The 24,131-nt window shown below is 35.5% G+C and overlaps 1 protein-coding gene across 1 annotated transcript in view; it reads right to left on the bottom strand.

The window, feature by feature from the left end:
* The window catches only part of LOC127850014 (uncharacterized), a 116,576-nt gene that overhangs the window by 75,483 nt on the left and 16,962 nt on the right, over positions 1 to 24,131 (bottom strand). Inside the window, exons 10-20 of the mRNA XM_052382741.1 lie at positions 23,082 to 23,123; positions 21,934 to 22,089; positions 20,948 to 21,160; positions 18,791 to 18,892; positions 17,387 to 17,597; positions 14,030 to 14,230; positions 13,083 to 13,216; positions 10,845 to 11,044; positions 9,438 to 9,620; positions 7,398 to 7,521; positions 952 to 1,057 (exon numbers count right to left, since the gene is read on the bottom strand). Coding sequence (XP_052238701.1) covers positions 952 to 1,057; positions 7,398 to 7,521; positions 9,438 to 9,620; positions 10,845 to 11,044; positions 13,083 to 13,216; positions 14,030 to 14,230; positions 17,387 to 17,597; positions 18,791 to 18,892; positions 20,948 to 21,160; positions 21,934 to 22,089; positions 23,082 to 23,123 — 1,672 coding nt within the window. The remainder of the gene's footprint in view (positions 1 to 951; positions 1,058 to 7,397; positions 7,522 to 9,437; positions 9,621 to 10,844; positions 11,045 to 13,082; positions 13,217 to 14,029; positions 14,231 to 17,386; positions 17,598 to 18,790; positions 18,893 to 20,947; positions 21,161 to 21,933; positions 22,090 to 23,081; positions 23,124 to 24,131) is intronic.

Here is a 24,131-nt window from a genome sequence, read left to right as displayed (position 1 = left end):
ACTCTACAAATAGACACAAGAGATGTGTTTGTCAGAAACACAATGCCCCCTAATGCGGCGCTTTGAAGCCATATCTTTGACCTTGAAGGATGAACTTGACCTTTCACCACTCAAAATGTTCAGCTTCATGAGATACACATGCATGCCAAATATTAAGTTGCTATCTTCAATATTGCAAAAGTTATGACCAACCTTAAAGTTTTGGGACAGAATGACAGAGTGACAGAATGACAGACAGAAAGGCAAAAACAATGTACCCCTGATCATTCGATCTGGGGGGCATAAAAATGCAATTGCACGGAAAGGTTATATTTTCATGACATGAATTTATAATTTTAAAAAGAACAAATGAAATTCCACACAATGTTTTTAAGGTATTTATATAATAATATAGGATCTTCATATAGCTTAAAGCTTAACTGACATTGAATATGATTTTACTTTACTCTGAAAAGTCATTTTAAAGATTTCTTGTACACATACCATGTATTCAACTATGATTTTTCACCAAGTGATCAATTCTGCATTTATGCATTTTCATAATCATTTTCAATAGGTAAAAATCCAAATTTATTTACTGTGTCCAATTCATGTCATCTTGATGTTATTAATGATGATCATAATGCTAAAATTTTAAAAATGTAATATAATAAAATAGCATTAAACAAAAGCACCGCATAACTGTGTTCAAAACCTTGAAAAATGTTAAGGTTTTAACACCAAGCAGACAACAACAGACACGACGACGGACACGATGAGCTGGCTATGACAATACCTAGAGTTTTCTCCGAAAACAGACGAGCTAAAAATTAACTCTGATTTTGGACATTAAAAAGTTTGTCAGCATTCATTACTGCCCTAGACAAAAATACAGCTTTTACATACAATAGAATATATTTCCAAAATGGATTTAAATATAGGAATTTCAATATAATATGGCCATTGGTATACCTTGCGCCCTATATGTCATACGACTGCACTTGGTCCCAGATGTAGCTTTCCCATATGCTTCCATCACTTTATCTATAAGCATGGGCGTGAATTGCTTTACTTGGTCCTAAAAAAATGTGGTGCATTAAATATATATATATATATATATATATATATATATATATATATATATATATATATATATATATATATATATATATATATTAAATATATGGTTGGTGACTTTTGATATCATGTGATATCAGATGAGGTTGATATATGGCGTAGGAAATGGGAGGCTTGCCAATTGGGTATCCGATAACACTTTAAAATATCATGTAAGGGTCTCCAAAGTAATTGTGAACTGGTGGCATAATAAATATGAATGTCGCTCTGGAAAAAAGTGCTAAATGTTTGTCTTATATTAGGCTGTGAAGTCCGCAATAATAAACCGTATAATTTCAGGGGGGGTACATAAGTATTTTTCACTCTTTCAACAAAATGTATTAAAAAAGAACAAGTTACAAATAATTCCAACACTCCTTATATTCTCCATGAAATAATTAATCAAACCTTTGAAAAACAGGAAAATGGCACAGTCGAAATCCATACCATAGCCTACAGACAATACAAGAGCTTAACCCTTTACCACTTGGGTACGTATTTAACATGATTGTAGTCCCATAGAAAGTTACATTTAATTAAAGACCTTTCTTACCAGATTCAAGTTTTAAAGGCTTCATTTCCTATCCTTAGTTATCGATGAGCAGCAAACAGCATAAAACCAGAACAGCCTGTGAGTAACTGGTTGCAAAAGCCATTTTTCACTTTCCTTCTTATGGGGGAAAGAGTTAAAATGGTGTACAATTAGCATTAAATTATCAGCACATACAAAATCACGTCGAAGGATGCTAATCGCCGGCCGTGTTGGATTAAAACCAATTTTCTGTCTGAGTGTCACAGCATGTAGATTATCTGGTTTGTGCTTCTAAATTGAGCAATTTTTAAATAACAAGATGTGTTTGTGAAACACTATGTCCCCCCCAATATTTGACCTTTGACCTTGAAAGATGACCTTGACCTTTCACCACTCAAAATGTGCAGCTCCATGAGATACACATGCATGCCAAATATCAAGTTGCTATCTTCAATGTTGCAAAAGCTCTGGGGATGCAAAGTTTTGAACTATGTGAGTCCCAAAATTGCATTGAAATTTCTCAAAAAATAATATTTTTTAATATTTGAACTCATTCTTTCAATTTGGAGACTCATAGATTTGCAACTTGCCAAGTTATCGAGTCCCAAGACTCAGATTATTAAATTTGTAAAAATATCACCGCTGATATAGAGATCCTAGGAATGTAGAACATAAAACAAGGGCTGTTTGTAAAACATGCATGCCCCCCATATGGGCTGTCAGTTGTAGTGGCAGCCATTGTGTGAATACGTTTTTTGGCACTGTGACCTTGACCTTTGACCTAGTGACCTGAAAATCAATGGGGGTCATCTGCGAGTCATGATCAATGTACCTATGAAGTTTCATGATCCTAGGCATAAGCTTTCTTGAGTTATCATCCGGAAACCATTTTACTGTGTCAAGTCAACGTGACCTTGACCTTTGACCTAGTGACCTGAAAGTCAATAGGCGTCATCTGCGAATCATGATCAATGTACCTTTGAAATTTCATGATCCTAGGCATAAGCGTTCTTGAGTTATCATCCGAAAACCATTTTTCTAACTTTAGTCACCGTGACCTTGACCTTTGACCTAGTGACTTGAAAATCAATAGGGGTCATCTGCCAGTCATGATCAATGTACCAATGAAGTTTCATGATCCTAGGCATAAGCGTTCTTGAGTTATCATCCGGAAACCATTTTCTAACTTTAGTCACTGTGACCTTGACCTTTGACCTAGACACCTGAAAATCAATAGGGCTTATCTGCGAGTCATGATCAATGTACCTATGAAGTTTCATGATCCTAGGCATAAGCGTCCTTGAGTTATCATCCACAAACCATTTTACTATTTCGGGTCACTGTAACCTTGACCTTTGACCAAGTGACCTGAAAATCGATAGGGGTCATCTGGGAGTCATGATCAATGTCCTTATGAAGTTTCATGATCCTAGACATAAGCCTTCTTGAGTTATCATCCAGAAACCATTTTACTATTTCGGGTCACTGTGACCTTGACCTTAGACCTAGTGACCTGAAAATCAATAGGGGTCATCTGCGAATCATGATCAATGTACCTATGAAGTTTCATGATCCTAGGCAAAAGCCTTCTTGAGTTATCATCTGGAAACCATTTTTCTAACTTTAGTCACCGTGACCTTGACCTTTGACCTAGTGACCTAAAAATCAATAGGGGTTATCTGCGAGTCATGATCAATGTACCTATGAAATTTCATGATCCTAGGCATAAGCATTCTTGAGTTATTATCCACAACCCATTTTACTATTATGGGTCACTATGACCTTGACCTTTGACCTATTAACCTGAAAATCAATAGGTGTCATCAGCGAGTCATGATCAATGTACCTATGAAGTTTCATATTCCTAGGCATAAGCGTTCTTGAGTTATCATCCAGAAACCATTTTACTATTTTGGGTCACCGTGACCTTGACCTTTGACCTAGTGACCTGAAAATCAATAGGCGTCATTTGCGAGTCATGATCAATGTACCTATGAAGTTTCATGGTCCTAGGCATAAGCGTTCTTGAGTTATCATCCGGAAACTATTTTACTATTTGGGGTCACCGTGACCTTGACCTTTGACCTGGTGACCTAAAAATCAATAGGGGTCATCTGCGAGTCATGATCAATGTACCAATGAAGTTTCATGATTCTAGGCCTAAGCATTCTTGAGTTATCATCCGGAAACCATCTTAATGTTTTGAGTCACTGTGACCTTGACCTTTGACCTAGTGACCTGAAAATCAATAGGGGTCATCTGTCATTCATGATCAATGTACCTATGAAGTTTTATGATCCTAGGCCTAAGCATTCTTGTGTTATCATTCGGAAACCATTATACTGTTTCGAATCACTGTGACCTTGACCTTTGACCTAGTGACCTAAAAATCAATTGGGGTCATCTGCCAGTCATGATCAATGTACCTATGAAGTTTCATGATCCTAGGCCTAAGCATTATTGAGTTATCACCCGAAACCATTTTACTGTATCGAGTCACTGTGAAATTGACCTTTGATCTAGTGACATGAAAATCAAAAGGGGTCATCTGCCAGTCATGACCAATGTACCTATGAAGTTTTATGATCCTAGGCCTTAGAGTTCTTGAGTTATCATCCGGAACACATTTGGTGGACTGACCGACCAACCGACAGGTGCAAAACAATATTCCCCCTTTTCTTCGAAGGGGGGCATAATAAAGCATGTTGCAAAGTTAATGTTTTTTTATTTCAATGTATATAACCTGATATAACCACAACAAATTTAAAACAAGCTATTCAATGACATACATAATAAAATCACCTTGAATATCAAGATAGCATTTTATTTAAATATAAAGTCCTTAGATGATAGATTATATTTATCCTTATTTCCGAGCACAATTTTACAGTTTCTACTTTTTTAGCTTTAAGGTAACTTCCTTAATTAAGCCATATAAATTTGTCCTTGAAAATAATCATTAAAGTATCTTCAAGAGATTGCATGACGTAGCGTTGAATATTAAACTTTATGATGCTGTGTACCCTTTATTTCTTAATCAAAGACATGAAGTTGTAGTTGTAGTTGATAGTTGTTTTAGTTTCTTTTCTGTGCCTCAAAAAAAGTTACAAATCTCTTGCTGTGGTTTGTATCTTTATATTTAGTAGGTTAACTCTTTCTTGCTCAGAGGCAAAGTGAAAATGGCTAAATGCATCAAGCATAAAAGCTGAACAGCCTACAAATAACTCGCATAATGTCCAGGTTTTGTGCTGTTTGCTGCTCTTAAAATTTGAATCTATGAAGAATGGTCTTCACTTTAATTTGATTTTCTAAGGGACTACAAATGCGTATCTAAATGGTAAAGGGTTAATGCTGTAAGGATATTAAACCATGATTGGTTGTGGGCTCAGATTCTTCTTTAAAGTACCCCAGGTACTCGTAAGTATGCTACAAAGTATTCGGTGTATGGAAAACATGTTAATAATTACCCAGAATATGGCCTGTAGCCTTTAAGCTTAAACCTTTTTATTTCTTAGCCCGATTACATCAAAAGCCTCAGGCTTATTGAAACTCGCAGGTTGTTCTGGTTTTATGCTGGTTGCAAAAGCCATTTTTACTTTGCTTCTATAGGGGAAAGGGTTTTATCCCATTTTCACCGCGACATTGACGGTATAACACGTTGTGGGATATACTTGCTTGTATTCAACACTGTGGAATATACCTGTCGCGTGCACGGACTACTTTTTAAATGACGTCATGCAATATGCGCTAAAATAAGGTCGATATTGTTTGGTTCATTGATCGAATTTTAAGGTCACCCATTAGAAGAAAATGTGCATATTTTGCAGAAAAAACATATATATCTGACATATTCACCAAAAGAAATGTTGAAATAAAATATGAAATTACACGATTTTTGTTTTGTTATTTTTTTATTTATAACAAAGTCGACAAAACTTAAGCTTCGAAATTATACGACCTTCAACCTTTAAAACTAGTCATATGACATAATTTTTCGCCATCCGTATATTGAATCAGCTGATTGATGGCGTCATAAAATGACATACTTATTGCGTCATTTTCCCTATTTTTTTGACGATTTATTATAAACGCGACTTATTTCACATTTTTTCTACATGTACTGTATGTCGACATATCTGAATTGTCAATTGATCACATTTTCCTTATTTCGTGTAATGTGCATTGTTTATAACCAAAGCATATACTTTTGACATTTAACTTAAATATTAAGAATGTACAACAAGCCATACACATATCGCACAGTTCATGAATACTCTGCTATGTTTGCTTTCCTATTTAATTCACGTTAGGCATAGAGCTGTGTAAAGTATAAGATGGTAAAAATAGCACCACACTGGAATTGGGAACGTCCCATTTTGTACACGGGTATTTTCTACTTATTTATCTGTTGTGTACTGGAATGTTTTCCATTCTTTGTGTATTTATATATTAAATTATTTTCTCGTACAATAAGGGCATTTACCATAGATAAATAAAACATTGTGCAAGTTTAAACATAATTATGTTTGTATGCAGAAATCTGCAAATGCAACCGAGTTTACCAACGGCTATTATTAGATAAACTGCTCCGGTTCATTTGAACAGAGTACATGACGTAGCGTGTGACGAAGAAGAAAGTTTATCGCGTTCATAAACTCATTTGAATAAAGTGATAGAATGGCATAAGGGTCTTTATTTAACTATGCTAAAATAATTATTAAAGACCCTAGATGCAAAATCGTCAATTATTGAGTTAAATGGATTATTAGATGGATTTTAAAGGATAATTAAAGGTAAGATACTAGTTCTTACGTGTTTTGATTTTTGTTTGTACTTTTGTCGTTCCCTGTTCTCGGGGAAATGATTTTAACATGGGCGCCATTGATGCATCGGATCACACACGGCATACCCATAACATTATATAAAAAACACGTTCTGCGCGTCCTTAAATTCGTCGTCCGAAGTCGGAAAACGTATTGCCCTGTATATTTTGTCAAATAAAGTGTCAGTCGCTGCAATTGTCTGTTTACTCGTCAAAATTGTCAAGGTCTTCGATAGCTAAAGAAACTTCAGCGTACGGTTTATTTAGTATTGAAAGACCTGTACAAAGTCGCGCCAGTCAAAAATCATAAAAAGCGACATTTAAAGTTATGGTAGCCAGAACTAGGTCGTCGATGGTGTACATGTATGTTGACATCGACAGCATTTTGTCAGGAGCAATCGCCGCCATATTGGATTTGATCATTTTCTTTCGAAAATAAAATGAATTATAGTAAAGTAAAATCTTCTTTTCGCGGTCGTAATGTGTTAAAATTCGCATACTGCGTACAATTGAATGTAGGCATATGGTGATATTTTTTACTTGTTTTACAGTTTGTGTGTGAATTTTTTAAAGACTATTTTGCGTACCAGAACAAATACATGTATATCACTACGCATGGTTACATTTGTTAGATTTTAAGCGCTTTTGTGACTGAATTAAAATTATTGTTAAGGTAATAAGATCTATTTATGTTAAATGTCACGTTGAAAAAATCAAATGGGATAAATAGAATACTAGGATTAGCGTTGAATACAGAGAAGTTTATGTTGCTCGGCTCGAACACCGAAAGCGCTCGCCAAGGCTCGCGCTTCCGGCGTTCTAAGCCTCGCAACATAAACTTCTCTGTATTCAACGCTAACCTAGTATTCTCTATAAGCACCATTTACCATGGTTGTTTGTACAACTGACACAGGCTGGTCTAACACTGACCAACGAAGCACTATTTACCCTGGGTGTTTGTACGACTGAGACAGGTTGGAGAGTCACAGTCATGCTGCTGCCCTGTCCTGATATGATGTAGGGCATGTAGCTCTGGTTAGGAATGGCCAATGACCCGATGCACTCAGTGTTCCTGTGTGATGAAAGAGACAGTTGTAGAACATCACGACTAAATATGAGCCTCGCTCTATGAAAATGGGTTTAATACAAATGGGTAAAGTGTCGTCCCAGACTATCAAGCATGACTCTTTACCCTTTAACTAGATTTTTCGCTAAGAAGAGAGTTCCTTTAAAGCAACGAAGCATATATAATACTGCCTGTAATCTCATTTTTTAACAAAAGTAATATTCCAATGCTTAAGAGTATAATATATAGAGAAAATGCATATGTTTTGTAGAATAGTCCAATTAAAAAAATAAACAAGGCTATTGTCAAGCAATATGGTCCACTACCAGCTCGCAGGATCTAGAAAAGTGTGACAGACAGACAGACTCACAGACAGACTCACATACGCACAAAGCGCAAACCATAAGTCCCCTCCGGTGAAACCGGTAGGGGACAAAAACATGTACCAAGACATCAAGCATTAACTTTAAATTCTGTGTATTATGTTAAAGTTTGTCTTTCTTGTATGGTAAAAGTTGGGATTTTTTCCACTTTACTATATGCTCATTGCTACGTATGTCATTGTCTGTAATGAAATATATAACATATGAATATTCATGAGTTGCATATGTATATGTATTTATTTCCTGCATTTTTGTCACATAAAAATGTGTTTGAAAAAAAGTAAGCTTTTGCTTAGAGGGCCAATTTTGTTCCATCCCCAGACAAGGAACAATTTTCAATATTTCTTTCCTTGTTATTATCATTATTTAAAACTATTCCAGTTTAAAACCAAATCTAAAACTATCACAGTTGTGTAGGTAAATAATGTGTATGACAGTTTAAATAAAGAACATCTTAAAACAAGTACTTAAAAATCTGAAAATTTCAGTAATAGATCAGTTAATAGCAAGTGTTATGTCTAAAAAGTTTTGGGAATAGATAAGTGAATAGCAAGTTTTAAGTCTGACAGTTAAAGTATTAATAACCCTACTGTTTTGGAGGCAGGTGACCAACATAACTGCCTCATCTGCACATTTTTTTTCTTTAACACTTTACCACTTAGATACATATTTTGAAGCATTTGTAGTCTTATAGAAACAAGAGATGTGTTTGTCAGAAACACAATGCCCCCTATTGCACCCCTTTGAAGCGATATATATGACCTTTGACCTTGAATGATGACCTTGACCTTGACCTGTCACCACTCAAAATGTGCAGCTCCATGAGATACACATGCATGCCAAATATCAAGTTGCTATCTTCAATAAAGCAAAAGTTATTGCAAAACTTCAAAAAACTCCAAAAAAGTTTATTAAATACTTTTATTACTAAATTCAAGTTTTAAAAGCTTCATTTCCAACCCTTAGATACTGATGAGCAGCAAATAGCATGAAACCTGAACAGACTGTGAGTTACTCGCAGGCTGTTCTGGTTTTATGCTGGTTGAAAAAGCGATTTTCACTTTGCTTCTTATGGGGGAAAGGGTTGACACAATAAAGAAGATGATATTAATTGTTTAAATCTTGTTATTGTTGTTTTCACATGTGAGCCCGCTTAATAGCAGTTTTTTGTCAAAAAATTATATGAAAAAAAAATCAGTTTTTAGCAAAGGTTTAGTCTGAAAGTTTTAAAAATAGATCAGCTTATAGCAAGTTTCTATTCTGAAAAATTTAGGAACAAGCAAATTTGTTGAATTGATATCCCCCACCATTGATATCTATACATCCATAAAAATTCATGTTGATATCTTATATATAGTTTCTAAGTTATAGCTTGTACAATATTGTGTGACAGAAGGACGGACTAACAGACTGATGTATGCACGGACCAACAGACAACTCCAATTCTATGTCCCTCCGCCTTTGGCTGGCTCTATAAAAATCAATTTTAAGTCTAAACGTTTTTGGAATAGGTTAGAGAAATAGGCTCTACTCATCTACCTGATCAACTTAAATTCTATGACGTCTGGGGAAGGCGTCTGTACCAACAACAATTTGAGCAGGTCCCCTTCTTTTGGAATACTTTCGGCGTCTATGTCCATAGTCTTCTCCGAGGCAGAACTAGAAAATTTGTACATCAGCTGCCCAGTGTTTAAGTTGAAACTGGCAGTCCCTGATGAATTTCTGTGGAATTAAAGAGGCAGTGTTAGTTTCTTTTCTCAGAAAAAATATATGGCTCATTCTGGGAAAACTAGTCTAAATGCATGTGAGTAAAGTGTTGTCCTAGATTTGCATTTAATGTCTGCACGGGCCCATCAGGGACAACAATTTCTGCACGGGCCCATCAGGGACAACAATGTCTGCACGGGCCCATCAGGGACAACAATTTCTGCATAAAGTGAATTTTTGTTTAGAAGAGACTTCCTTTAACCCTTTGCATGCTGGGAAATTTGTCGTCTGCTAAAATGTCTTCTGCTGAATTTCTAAAATTAGCATTTTCTTCGAATTTTTTTCAAAGAATACTATCAGAATAGCAAACAGTTTGGATCCAGACTGTTTGCAAAGGCCTTTAAAATTCAGCTCCAGCGCTTTAAGGGTTAAATGAAAATTTCCATTAAAAAATGAAAAATGTTGTCCCTGATAAGCAAGTGTGGATAGGCTGAATGGGATGACACTTTAGGCACAGACATAAAGAGCAGTTTAACCCTTTCCCAAATAAGAAGCAAATTGAAAATGGCTTTTGCAACCAGCATAAAACCAGAACAGCCTGCGAGTTACTCACAGTCTGTTCAGGTTTTATGCTGTTTGCTGCTAATCAGTAACGAGGGATTGAAAATGAAACCTTTAAAACTTGCATCTAGATAAAAAGGTCTTTATTTAAATTTAACTTTCGAAGAGACTACACATGCGTCAAGATACGTGTCTAAGTGGTAAAGGGTTAATTGTTTGTACATTGACTCTTAAATTTATTGTTTAGTAATACAATATTTGCTGTATCTTAATGTTTTAAAACCACATTTTGTCGGTTGCATGATTTTGATCATTTACAACATTTTTTCCAACTTATTCTTTTATTTTGGAAATGATTGGACAGGTAGCCTTTTTATAGGAAATTTAAAGCAGAATATGTATTAACATCTTACTTCCTGGAAAAAAACATGCATGTGGAAAAATAAAGTTCTGGTATATGGTTAAAATAACACGTTAAAAAAAGCATGCCAAAACCATGCAATCACTTATTTTCGCGTGGCACAAAGATCTCATTTCCAGTACAGAAATATTGACTGTCTGAACAGGCTAATTTGGGATGATATTTAAAGTAAAAACATTAAGCCCCATTTTCCCAGTATTGACCAATTGTCTCTTGGATTCAGTCAGAGCAGCCCTGTCCAAAATGTGTGTACTCACGTCAAGCCAATATGGAAATAAGGCGTCATGTTGGAACCTGTCGTATATTCCATAATTATCATAGAGAAGCTGTCCAACTCTGTGGTACTTAGCCCAATATCATTAAACAGGCATTCATCCTCCCCTACTCCATACATGCAGCCCACAGACCCATGATTGCTTGCGTTGTCCACAGAGAAGTGGCTATCCGCATGCAGTTTCTGAAATAGTTTTGTTGGATTCGGTGGATTATCGATTTTAATTCATGAGTGATCATATAAATTAATATTTTTACGAGTGGCGCAGCCACGAGTGAAAATATATATTTTCTATGATCACGAGTGAATTAAAATCGATATTTCCAACAAATTTTCTTTTTATTTTATGGTTTTTTTTCACAGTAAATATACATTGTTAAAGAGTTTAACTAAAGAATTTCGCTGGGATAATTACGTCATTTCACAGTAAACAGTGAACATTATCGATAATTTTTATTGTTAATTTTCACTGTTTGAAACAGTGAAATTATCAGTTTAAATTCACTGATATTTCTCTTTAAACCACCGGAAAGCATAAAATAAAAATGTATCTTAGAATGTATCTTGGAGACAGTGCGATTGACTCATTACTTCTAGCATTTTTTTCAATGACATTAACTTTTCATTATAATCCTTCCATCAATATATCAAGCAGATACAAAAACAAATAAAGTCTAAGCAATTAAACCGTAAAGTATGACCTTGACCTTGACCCAACATGACTGACTCATGCCTTCTGCATATTGTGTCAGTGACCTTTACGTTGTAGGCAAGTTTCATAAAATAAACCTTTAAGGGAATAGGAAATATAGAGGCCAATAAGATCAAGATATGTGTTTGATTTTTTTTTTATCATTTGGCAGGTTCAGATAATTATCTCCCTTTAAAGCTTATGACTTCCCTTGGATTTGTTTTTTTGACCTTTGATCTTGAAGGATGACCTTGACCTTTCAACACTCAAAGATACACATGCATGCCAAATATGAAGTTGCTATCTTGAATATTGCAAAAGTTATGGCAAAATGTTAAAGTTGGAGCAAACAAACCAACCAATAGACAGGGCAAAAACAATATGTCCCCCACTATAGTGTGGGGGACATAAAAATAGAGGCTTACAAGTTTGACCTTAAAATTGTGACCTTGACCAAGTTGTATCAGACTCACACCTTCTGTATATTGTCTCAATAATCTTTACATTACAGCAAAATGTCATGAATATCTTTCAATCTGTGTAAAAAGTATCGACCAGACAACAAAAAAAGACTCCAAGGTTTGACCATGAAAAATGACCTTGACCTTGATCTGGCTTGAATGGCACATAGATTCTAAACATTGTCTCAGTGACCTACAATTTAAAGCCAGGTTGCATGAAAATTTTTCAAACAGTATAGGCCATATAGACTGGAGATTTCAATGAGAGCTAAAATCTTTGACCTTGAAGAAAGACCTCGACCTTGAGCTAGCTGGACAAACTAATGCCTTGTGCATATTATATTATGTTTCTTAACATTTGAGGCCCTTTTAAAGCAAATCTGTCACACGGTATACGAGATATGGAGATGACACGAGACATACTGACAAAATAACTGTCTATAAATCCTCTCCAGCTTACGAGCCAAGGCATACAAAAATTGGACCACTATTGAAGCACTGCAGATTTATAAAAGCTCAATTTTTACATCCAACCTATAGTAGTGTGTAGCCTTATTCCAGAGCAGTACGTAACCTAATTAATATATTATATTAGACTCAAAATCATTGCAGTTGCAGTATGAAACATAAATAGAAAATAATGTAATGCACCCAAAAAGGTTTGGATCCTACCCAATGCAGTGTGAAGCCTACTCTGGTCAATGTATAACCACCATAAAAAAGTATTTAACCAACCCATATAGCTATGTTACCTATCCAGAATTTTGTGTTAGAAGCTACCAAACAGAATAGTGTTAACAATACACAGCAGAAGGTAACCTACAAACTAAATTCTATAGCTAACCCATTTCAATGAGTACACTACCTATAGATGTTTGTAACCTACCCAGAGCAGTTTGTCAAATGCACATTTGTAACCTACCCATAGCATTGTGTAACCTACACACAGAAGCATTCATCCTTGGCAGAGCAGTCCGTAACCTACACAAAGCAGTGTGTTAACTACCCAGAGCAGTCTGTTACTTAAACAAAGCAGTGTGTAACTTAAACTAAGCAGTGTTTAACCTACCCAAAGCAGTCGAGCTTGTGAAGGTGTCACTCCACACAATTGACATGTAACCACACAGGAAATGCTGTCATCTAGAGGCTGAAAGTTGTGGTCTGCAACTAGTTTGCTGACAGTATCTGGTACATAGTCTACATCTGAAATAAAGACCATTATAGATATCAACCATTTGCCAAGCCAACACATTTGAAGTCTCTTAGAAAATCCGATTAAATTGAAGACTTTTCTTTATAGATTTAAGTTTTTAAGGCTAGATTTCCAACTTTAACATACTGATAAGCAGCAAACAGCATAACATTTAAAAACAAGATGTGTTTGTAAAATACTATGTCCCCCCCCCCCCCCCCCCATATTTTTTACCTATGACCTTGACCTTGACCTTGCACCACTCAAAATGTGCAACTCCATGAGATAAACATGCATGCCAAATATGAAGTTGCTATCTTTAATATTGCAAAAGTTATGGCAAATGTTAAAGTTTGACGCAAACAAACCAACAAACAGACAGGGCAAAAACAAGATGTCACTAAGTAAAGACTGGGGGACATAAAAACTGGGAGTAATCTGTATTTTGACATCAAATTGTGATCTTGACCATATAGGTAGGCATTTTCTTTTGCCTGACACATCACACATGTTAATATCAGTGCAAGCCACTGCAAGGTTGTTTCAAAATCATTAAATGGGAGAAATGAAGATGCAGTATGAAGACAAACTTATATGCACAGTATTCCTTTAAAGTATTTCTTGTAATAAAATTAATGTAATTGTTTTTTTTAAATGATATTAAACTAGCCTTTAATCCCATGGGCTGAACCTTCGAAAAAGCACAAGTTTCATACCAGCTCAGCATTTGTCCTCCTTATTTTTAATGTCAAAAGCCATTTTGTTAACAAAATGATTCAGAAATAAAATGTCTTTGTTTTAAAATAAATTGCAATGAATCTCACCAATCTTCTGTCCAGACGTTATGTCATCGCTGGGGTCAGGTTCAAAGGTCAAGGACATCTTGTAAGGCACCTGGTTGAGAGCCAGTATATAGTCAAGAACAAGACGGTACTGCAGCACGGCGTGCCACACAATGTCCTTGACCTTGCCATACTCCTGTTCACACCTCAACGAATGGCTGTACACACCAATACTTGTCAAATCTGTGAAGAGACAATAAAAGTAACAAGAAATATCTTTAAAAAAGATATACAGCGTTGATATTTCAATTAATGAGATCAAGGATAGCGAATGTCTTTTTCTGTGCAGTTCTTAGCTGCATCACACGCAGTACGGGATGTTACACGTAGTTTTCATGCTTATTTTACATTATTACATATTGCTGGTCATAAACCTATAGATACAAAACAGAAAACCAAAAGAAGAATGGAAGTGAAATTAAAACATATGAGTATACCGGCCACACGCAAAGTATCCGTATTTATAGGCGCGTTCTTCGAACAAACCTGTTTTAGTGGTTTGTCGGGCATTGCTATTTGATTCGATTATTAACAGTATCGAGAATCATCGCACTCATGCTTAATACATTAGTCAATATGGTGGAATAATTATTGTTAAATTAATCACACAAAAAATGTATCATTGTATTGTTGAAAACACATTAAGAATCTATTTTGACATACCATAATTATATTGCTGAATATCTTCATTTAACATATTTTTGGTCTAAAGAAAATTCCAGGTCACCTAGTTCACAGATAGCGTCTTTATTATATACAGATTATTTTACTGGCCGCGAACTCCTGTGATGACCTGTATATAAACTCTGACATTCACACACTGGCCGTGAATTGACCCGATATCTCGCGGGTTGAAATGCAATGCACTAAAATGAGGCCTCGCTTCCACTGCTCTTTATACTTTTACATGTTAACATGTTGACAGGAATATGGAAGTAAGTACTAAATATGAGACCATAGCCTTTAAGTATAAATGATTTGGCCCTGGCAATCCTCTGAAAATAAAAGGTGCACGCACAAACTGTATTGATGTCGAGAATTGAGTGTAAAACTGTTCTATCTATTCAGCCTTTTCATTAGAGGTAAAATTGTTTTAAGCAGTAAAACAGTGTTACAAAGACGCGGATATGTTTCCCATGTTCTGGTGGTATACTCAACTCAGCCAATGGAATAATTGAAGTGTATTCATTTGTACCTAGCCGCGGGAAATTTTATTTGAATTTTATTGGACACTTACAAAGGTCAGGTAAGGTGAAAAGCTGCCTTAATACAGCTACGCCGAAAAATATATATATATATTTTTTGTTTATATTTGGCTACCACTAGAAATGTAAATGTCATGCCTGGTATACACCCAACATAATGCTTGTCAGATATCATTCCTAGCTTAGTTTTAATTAGGCTACTTAGGGACTACCCTTTCAGTTCAATATAGAATGTTTTTCTTAACAGGAAAGTCTGATTTACAAACCAATAATATTCCAATCTTTAAAGAAAAAATTGCATGAAAAAAGATAATTGTTTCCACTCTGTGAAAACAAGGCTTAATGCATATGTGTAAAGTGTCATCCCAGATTAGCCTATGCAGTTTGAACAGGCTAATCAGGGACGACACTTTCCACCTAAACTAAATTTAGCTTTTAAGAGACAAAATTCCTTTAAACCAAAAATACCATAAAAGCAGAAAGAGTCGTCCCTGATTAGCCTGTGCAGATGACACTTTACACACATGCAATAAGACCCATTTTACCAGATCAAAGCTTAATTATATAGTTTAATTGTTGATTTATTGGCAACAACACAACTAGAACAGTAACTGATACACACAGAACACCCATTTGCAGACATCATAGCTAGCTCAGTTTAAAGAATTGTTTTTACTAATAAGATTCAACTATTTAACCAATAAAATGTTTTAACATCATGCGTGTCAGAAAGTTATAATTCCCAAGAACAAATTTAAATATGAAAATTTAACAATTAGGTTTAATGATCGATTAACCTTCACAACAAGATGTGGTTCATAGGCCAATCAACAATATGGAAATAAAATTGATTCTAACATTATTTTTTTTAAAGACTAGCTCTTGGAAAACAAGGCTTTATGCATGTGTGTTACATATCGCCCAGCTTGCGATGTGCAGTCTGCACAGGCTAATACGGGTCCACACTTTCTGCTTTTATGGAATTTTTTGTTACCAACTGTTCTAAATCAAATCCAGTCATTGTGAAAAGTGTTGTACCTGATTAGCCTGTGCAGACTGCACATGGAAATCTGGGACTACTTTACACACATTTTTTAAGCCCGCTTTTCCCAGAGGAAGGCGCGAATTCCTATGTCCAACTTAAGACATCTCTGCACAAGTTAAAAAATATAATTTTTTTGCTTTACAAGGGTCATTACTTAATTTGTATCATTCACAAAAATTGATTCAGCATTAAATTGTGCATACATATAAGCACTGATGAACACGGTTTGTAACATTTTTAGCACAGTAGCAAAAAATACTTTTCAAGCAAAGCATGGAAACTTAACTAACTGACTGATGGACAGACTTGCAGACAAAGGCAAATCAATCTGCCCCTTTTCTAACAGAGGAAACAAATAAATATAAATAATGTCGACATTCTACCAGGCATATTAATCTAAATGTTTACTTAACCTTTTCCCTGTCAGAAGCAAAGTGAAAATGGATATGTGCAAACAGCATAAAATTAGAACAGTCTGCAAGTAACTTGCAGTCTGTTCAGGTTTTATGCTGTTTGCTTCTCATCAGTATCTCAGGGTTGGAAATGAAGCCTTTAAAACTTGAATCTAGTATGAAAGGTCTTAAGTTATATTTAACTATCTAAGGGACTACAAATGCGTAACAAGAGAACAGCATAACAGGTGCCAACGCTCGGCTGGGGGTGCAGTTTTGATAAATGAAAGCTTGTCAGAATTTTTTTACTTATTTTTTTAGAGGTTACAGTGACCTTGACCTTTGACCTAGTGACCCGAAAAATGGGTGTGGTGTGTAGAACTCATCAAGATGCATCTACATATGAAGTCTCAAAGTTGTAGGTGGAAGCACTTTGATTTTAGAACCAATGTAAAGGTTTAAGCACTGCGGACGGCGGACAGCGGACGACAAGCTGGCTATGACAATACCTCAGGTTTTCTCTGAAAACAGCCGAGCTAAAAATACGTATCTAAGTGATAAAGGGTTAAATACGTATCTAAGTGGTAAAGGGTTAAATACGTATCTAACTAATAAAGGGTTAAATAAGTATCTTAGTGATAAAGGGTTACTTACATATCTTAGTTGTAAAGGGTTAAATCATATTTATACATCTCACCTGCTGTCACCTCCCATTGTATCAGTGTTTCCACAACGCCTTCCTGGATAATGCAACCACCCTGCCAGGCATACGACCACTTGCGCACTTTACAGGCAAAGAACAGTAGCTGCGCGAACAGTCCATTTGACACTGGGCATGAAATCATTGCCTGGTAACCAACTGTGTAGAACAAAGGATCTGCTTTACCAAGTGACTGAAATAAGTTTTCCTGAAAAAGATGTTTCAGTTAAATTATGATCTTTGTTTGTATTGGACATGGAAAACTGTGGGAATAATAAGGATACGGATAGAAGCAAGTAAAGTAGAAATAAAGAAGATAAAAAAAGAGTGATCATACTTATTGATAGAAGCAAACATATAATTTACAGGGTATTGATAACATGTCAAGTTGTATACCGTAATTACTCTAGGTTTTTGGACATTCTAAGTTTTCGGACACCCCCTTTTATGGCCAAAATAATTACTTTTCGTGACTCTTAATTTTTGCACATGCGCGTTAACGTCTATTATTAATTATTGCTTATCTTGTGACACTTTCCATCATGGATTTTTTACAAACGGATTAAGGTCATAAAACCTCGGAAAGGCATCCTGAGGGCAATGGACCATAAGCTTTGCGTAATTGGGTGAATAACCATGTATAATCGCTTCACCCAACAGCATTTTAAATGACATCTTAGTATTTTTATAAGGAAGCGGTACATGTAGTTTAATGTTTTTACTTTTTTGTTCTGTACCATTTCATGCCAGAGTTAGCAAAGCTGTGAAGTTGTATTTATTTCAAGGTAGGAACACTATTGTGCATTGATTAATTGCTTTTACTTCAATATAATTAAACTTTTCTGACATTTCAATATTGTCTCAAAATTTTTTGACACCTGTAATTTTTGAAAATTTTCCGTATCTAAATTTTTGACACAAATTTTTTTAATTCTTTTTAAGCGACCGAAAAACTTAGCGTTATTACAGTACAGGCAGCCTAAAAGTTCTCAAATCTTCTCCCATCACCAGCATTTATATTACTAAAGCTGCCTATTGTCCCAAAGAATGGTAAGAAACAGGCCTGAACAATGCTTATCAAATTCTCCTTATAAATTTCAGCGCCCATGTGGACAAATGGGGCTTCTGTCTGTAATAAGGGACAACACGTTTCCTTTTTCTAGACTGGATTTTTGCTGAAAAGATACTTCTATTTAATGAAAAATACAATAAAAGCGGAAAGTGTCGTTCCTGATAATCCTTTGAATAAAATACAAAAGCAAGAGTAATGGTTCTTGTGCACTGCATACCCCCTAAATTATATCTATGCTTAATGAAGTTTGTAGTTTATTCCTAAAACCATTATACCCTCTATTGCCTAAATTGTGCTGAGGTTTAATAAATTTTCTAGTATTTACTTACCACAGGTAAGGGTGGGCTGGCAGGCAGTGCAGAGTAGGGTACAGCGTATCTTGGGTGGACAGAGGCGCTGACCTTGAAGGCTATCTGGGCTCCCATCCTTGCCTTCAGTAACAGAACCAAGTAATATTTCAAGCATGAACAAGAGCTGTTTGTGAGACAGCAATGCCCTATGATCTAAGCCTAAACAATCTATGAATTATACAGGCCGAGTTATGTAAAGAATTTGCTGGTTTACAAAAATATCCAAGACTTATTTAAATTTAGTTATCACATTTGGAGTTGGAGAGCTTCAAAGTGGAAAGGCTTAAAGTTGGAAACTGCTCATCAGTAATAAAAGGGTTGGAAATGAAATCTGTAGAACTTGAATCTAGTAAGAAAGGTATTTAATTACGTATTTAACCCCTTACCATTTAGATACGTAGTTAACTATATAAACAGCAATATATAGGACAACAATTATAAAGTTTGTCGTATGGGCTGCATAAACATACATTTTCCTATAGTTATAGGATTAACTTAATGCTTGTAAATTTACAATTTACAATTACTATGGTAAATGAAACTGATCCTAAAGTATTAAGATGTAAGACTACAAATTAATTAAATGATGTAAATATTTAGAATTTATGCTAACTGAATTTTGTTATAGCCTCCAGTGAAACCAATTTTAAATGTTAACAAATGGCTTTATGGCAGAGCAGCACACAATTACAAGCAAATTTGTTGGTCATGGCAGATTATTTTTTATTTCTTCGTGAAAATAGTAAATAAAAATCTTCAATCCTGGATTCAAAACATGTGAAAATAACACAGTTTCTAATCCCTCATGATATAAATGGATTATCTACTTAAATCAATAAACCGGAAAAACTTTCTCCATCTCGACACCAACCATGTATTCGATTTATCCTGCTTTATGCCGTTGATACATTTTATCAAATACAAATGATTAATTGACATAACAATATAATTATTCTTGTCGGGCCTCCTTCATTCCTGATGACCGAATAACTACCGATTGTGTCACGTAAAAAATAGTTCCACATTAAACTGTTCTTTTTAATACTTTCCAATTAAAAATATGAGAAGAAATAAAAAAGAATCGAGGTGATATTTTTCTTGTTAAAAAATGAAAACTAAATGCAGCAGCAAAACAAAAACTAAATTTTATTTTCCTTAATGACAACTTTTATCCATTCCTTATAACAATAAACTAACAACGATATACACATCCATTTTCTGTTCTTCCATCCCTTTCAAAGTTTGCCGAACTCCGTTTCTGTTTTTCCGTTTCTATTATCGAAATGTATTTTAAACCACACTATTTTTTGATATCGTTTGTATCGAATGCTAACCATTCTGAACCAAAACCCGATTTACGAAATCGTAATCCTATCGAGGTTAACACTTATGAAACAAAAACACACTATCCAAAATACGTATATGATTCGTTCCATGCTTTAAAATATTTAAAAGAAATACTGTTTAAACCACCACGTCAAAATTGTGTCCATAAATTCCTGAGAGAAACTAGATAGTATGTTTTGTCACAGAAATGACGTCACACTAGATACGTCATAAATTGCGTAATCAAGTAAATGAAAATGATAAATACGGAAAGCTGGTTCGGTAATACATTTTAAATAACAAAAAAAGGATGATATATAATATAACGATTACATGCATGATGCGTCCAAATAAATTTCAAAGGTCAAATATTAGAACATTATAATCGGCGCGTAGGAATACATACTTACGGTTAGATCACGGTCACGTGATGCACTGCCAGATATCAACATGTTTATCCGACCCTGCTTTATTTGGTCAATGTTTGCAACAGAGGCAGGATAAAAATGGATTATCTACTTAAATCAATAAATATAATCAGCTCTGGGGAAAATGGGGCATTGTGCCTGAGTGTAAAGTGTTGCACCTGATAAGCCTGTTCAGTCTGCACATGCATATCAGGGACAAAACTTTCATATTTTATGGTATTTGTGTCTAAAGGAAGTTTTTCTACACAAATATTCAGTTGAAGGGGTAAGTGTCGTTCCTGATAAGGGATTGATTTCTCTGAATTGGAGACAACACTTTACGCACATTTTCCCTGAGCGAGGCTTATCTCATCTTTAAAACTAATTGAGCTTTAAAACCAACCTGATCTGCTGGTAGCCCACTTCCCTGTAGCTGGGTCACAAGGTCATCCAGCTGCCATGCTGAAACGTTGCCCGGCAACCCAGGCACAACAGTGACCTTGACCTCAGTGGGTGGGGGCGGGGTCAGGGCAAAGGTCATGACCGTGGCCAGCCAATCAGGCCTGCAGAGGATTGCGGAGGACTCGTCTACAAGATCCAGTTGCACTGCCCTTCCCTGTGTGGAAGAATAATACGTATCAGCAAAATATGTGTCTTTTTCTGATAAAACTGGGCAAAATACATGTGCGTAAAGTGTCGTCCCAGATTAGCCTGTGCAGTGGGCACAGGCTAATGAGGGACAACACTTTCTGCCTAAAGTTGATTTTCGGTAAGGAGGGACTTTCTTGGATTTAAAAATACCATTAAAGCAGAAAGTGTCTTCCCTGATTGCACAGGCTAATCTGGGACGACACTTTACGCACATGAATTTAGCCCAGTTTTCTCAGAACAAGACACATATGTACAACATGTTTATCTAGACGTGTGTCCTTAAGACAAGACAGTGAGTGTCAGGCTTTTTTCTGGCCATTTTGTGAAAATGCAATTTTGGGATTGAGAAGTTGTCAGCGCAAAGTCCTCTTATTTAGATAAAACTATTGTCTTATTATTTAACTATCAAAAATAAAATCATATAAATTATAGCTATAGACTTTGTTATATGTTATTGAAATAAAATTGGGATATAATAAACATTAGACACTACTTCTTTTTTTCACAGTGTGATTTTTTTTATGTGAATTTTTTTAACATTTTGCTTTGAAAATCTGTTCATTTAATTGACCCGCAGATACAGCTTAAAAAAGCCTGGGGTTGTGTGACTGACATTTTGTTATAAAAACACAGAAATTAATGCAACGAGCAGAGTTAATTCTGTGCTACACCTTCGTGATATTCCAGTATAAAATAATAAAAAGCTGCGACTAAAACTGTCTTCCGACCAATACCTACCATCAGCTGCTGCATCTTCATAAGCCTGGCGTTAGACTGTGACAGCTGCTCCAGAGGACACACTCCACTATATAGCAGCTTGTCTGCACTGCCATCTGTCAGGGACGAATACAACTCTTCTGGTATTTCCTGGTACTCTGGATACAGCTCTTTCACCTGTGTGTATGCACATCTCTTTTCTATTTAAGCCATGTTCTGAGAAAACTGGGCTAAATAAATGTGAGTAAAGTGTTGTCCCAGATAAGCCTGCGTGGTTGACTAATCAATGATGAAACTTTTCCTTTTTATATAAGTTTGCGTTCAATGAAGGTTAAAACAAATATCCAGTGTAGGCAAAAAAGTGTCTTTCCTGATAAGCCAGTGAAGATTGCACAGGCTTGTCTGGGAAAACTATTTAATTACATGCATTAAGCCCAGTTTTCTCAGTACAAGGCTCATATAATATATGGCCAGCAAGCCAGCAACGTCAATGGCTCTTTTCTTCATAAAAAACACTGTAACACTTCTTAATACAAAAAAAGAATTAAAAAAAAACGCAATACTGAGCACAACTTTGTGAAATAAAATTCTTATTTTGATGACAAAACCAATGGTCAGTTCAAAAAGCATCAAAATCATTGAAAAAGTCCTTAAAGTAAAAGTTTTTAAACTTGTTATCATTTTCTATTCATGTTAATTGGCCATGATAAATCAAAACTATTTCTTATATCAATTAGTAAAGATAACATATAGACAAATGCAAATTAACAAGCCTTCTATTTATATGTTATTGAATTTCACAAAAGCCAGCATTCACAATATCTTTTATTTGAGAATGTTACCTTATAATAGAATCAATCAAATGGCTCAATCGAACCAATTTAGGATAACTTGTATATTAAATGGGATTTAGATTTGTTCTTGTGAAACAAAGATGTTAAGAACTTGTAGTCATCATAACATATTTGACTATCTATGTTTACATATTTTTGTGATGCACATCAGCCAAAGCATTAAAAATTTAAGTTATATTGGAAGTAAGTTTGAAAACATGATCTTAAATCTAAGAAGGGTCCAAGCAAGCACAGTCAAGTTTACATTTTTCAGAATACTCGAGACTGACCACGATCAAACTGTAGGTTATGTATTGCGAAAGAAACACAAATTACCTTTTCCAGACCTGCAACTAAAGGCTTTAGTTCTGTTTTTGCCTGAAAATAATCATAGTATAGTTTAAGAAACACTATGACACACATGTTCATAGCCTCAAAGGTCAAAGGTCATGATTAACAAGTACTTGGTCATTCTAAAGATAAAGTTGAGTGTAACCCTATCAGTTCATGTGTAGCACCAGACAAATAACACCAAATATTTTAATTAACAACCACAGAAAATGGTTATCATAAAATTGTGTTTAATTGTTATTTTATTTTAGTCAGTCATATCATTACAATTGTTTGACCTCATTACACTTTTCCTGGCTTAGCTGGTTTACCAGTGCTTAGTGCATATGTGCCTCAATCTGTGAAAACAGGGTTTAATGAATGTGCGCAAAGCAGTCTGCACAGGCTAATCAAAGAAAACACTTTCCGCTTTTGTTGTATTTTTGTTTAAAGGGTGACCCTTCTTGAAGAAAATCCAGTCAAGGCAGAGAGTGTTGAGCCTGAGAAAATCCAGTCAAGGCAGAGAGTGTTGAGCCTGATAATATCCAGTCAAGGCAGAGTGTTGAGCCTGAGAAAATTCAGTCAAGGCAGAGAGTGTTGAGCCTGAGAAAATCCAGTCAAGGCAGAGAGTGTTGAGCCTGAGAAAATCCAGTCAAGGCAGAGAGTATTGGGCCTGAGAAAATCCAGTCAAGGCAGAGAGTGTTGAGCCTGAGAAAATACAGTCAAGGCAGAGAGTGTTGAGCCTGAGAAAATCCAGTCAAGGCAGAGTGTTGAGCCTGAGAAAATCCAGTCAAGGCAGAGAGTGTTGAGCCTGAGAAAATCCAGTCAAGGCAGAGAGTGTTGAGCCAGATTAGCCTGCACAGGCTAATCTGGGACGATACTTTACACGCATGCATTAAACCCCCTTTTCACAGAGCGCGACTCATTTACTTTTGTCGGCAGCTAACAACTGCTGTACTTGAACCAAAGCTTTGAGGTGGTGGCATGGGATGATTACAGAAAAGATTTCATGACCAATTCCCATCAAATCAAAGTCCACCAGATTTTATTACAGCA

The sequence above is a fragment of the Dreissena polymorpha genome, chromosome 11, assembly GCF_020536995.1.
Source record: "Dreissena polymorpha isolate Duluth1 chromosome 11, UMN_Dpol_1.0, whole genome shotgun sequence".
In the NCBI taxonomy this organism is placed as follows: domain Eukaryota; kingdom Metazoa; phylum Mollusca; class Bivalvia; order Myida; family Dreissenidae; genus Dreissena; species Dreissena polymorpha.
Note: the sequence above shows the minus strand (reverse complement) of the source record. Positions and strands in the feature narration are given on the sequence as shown.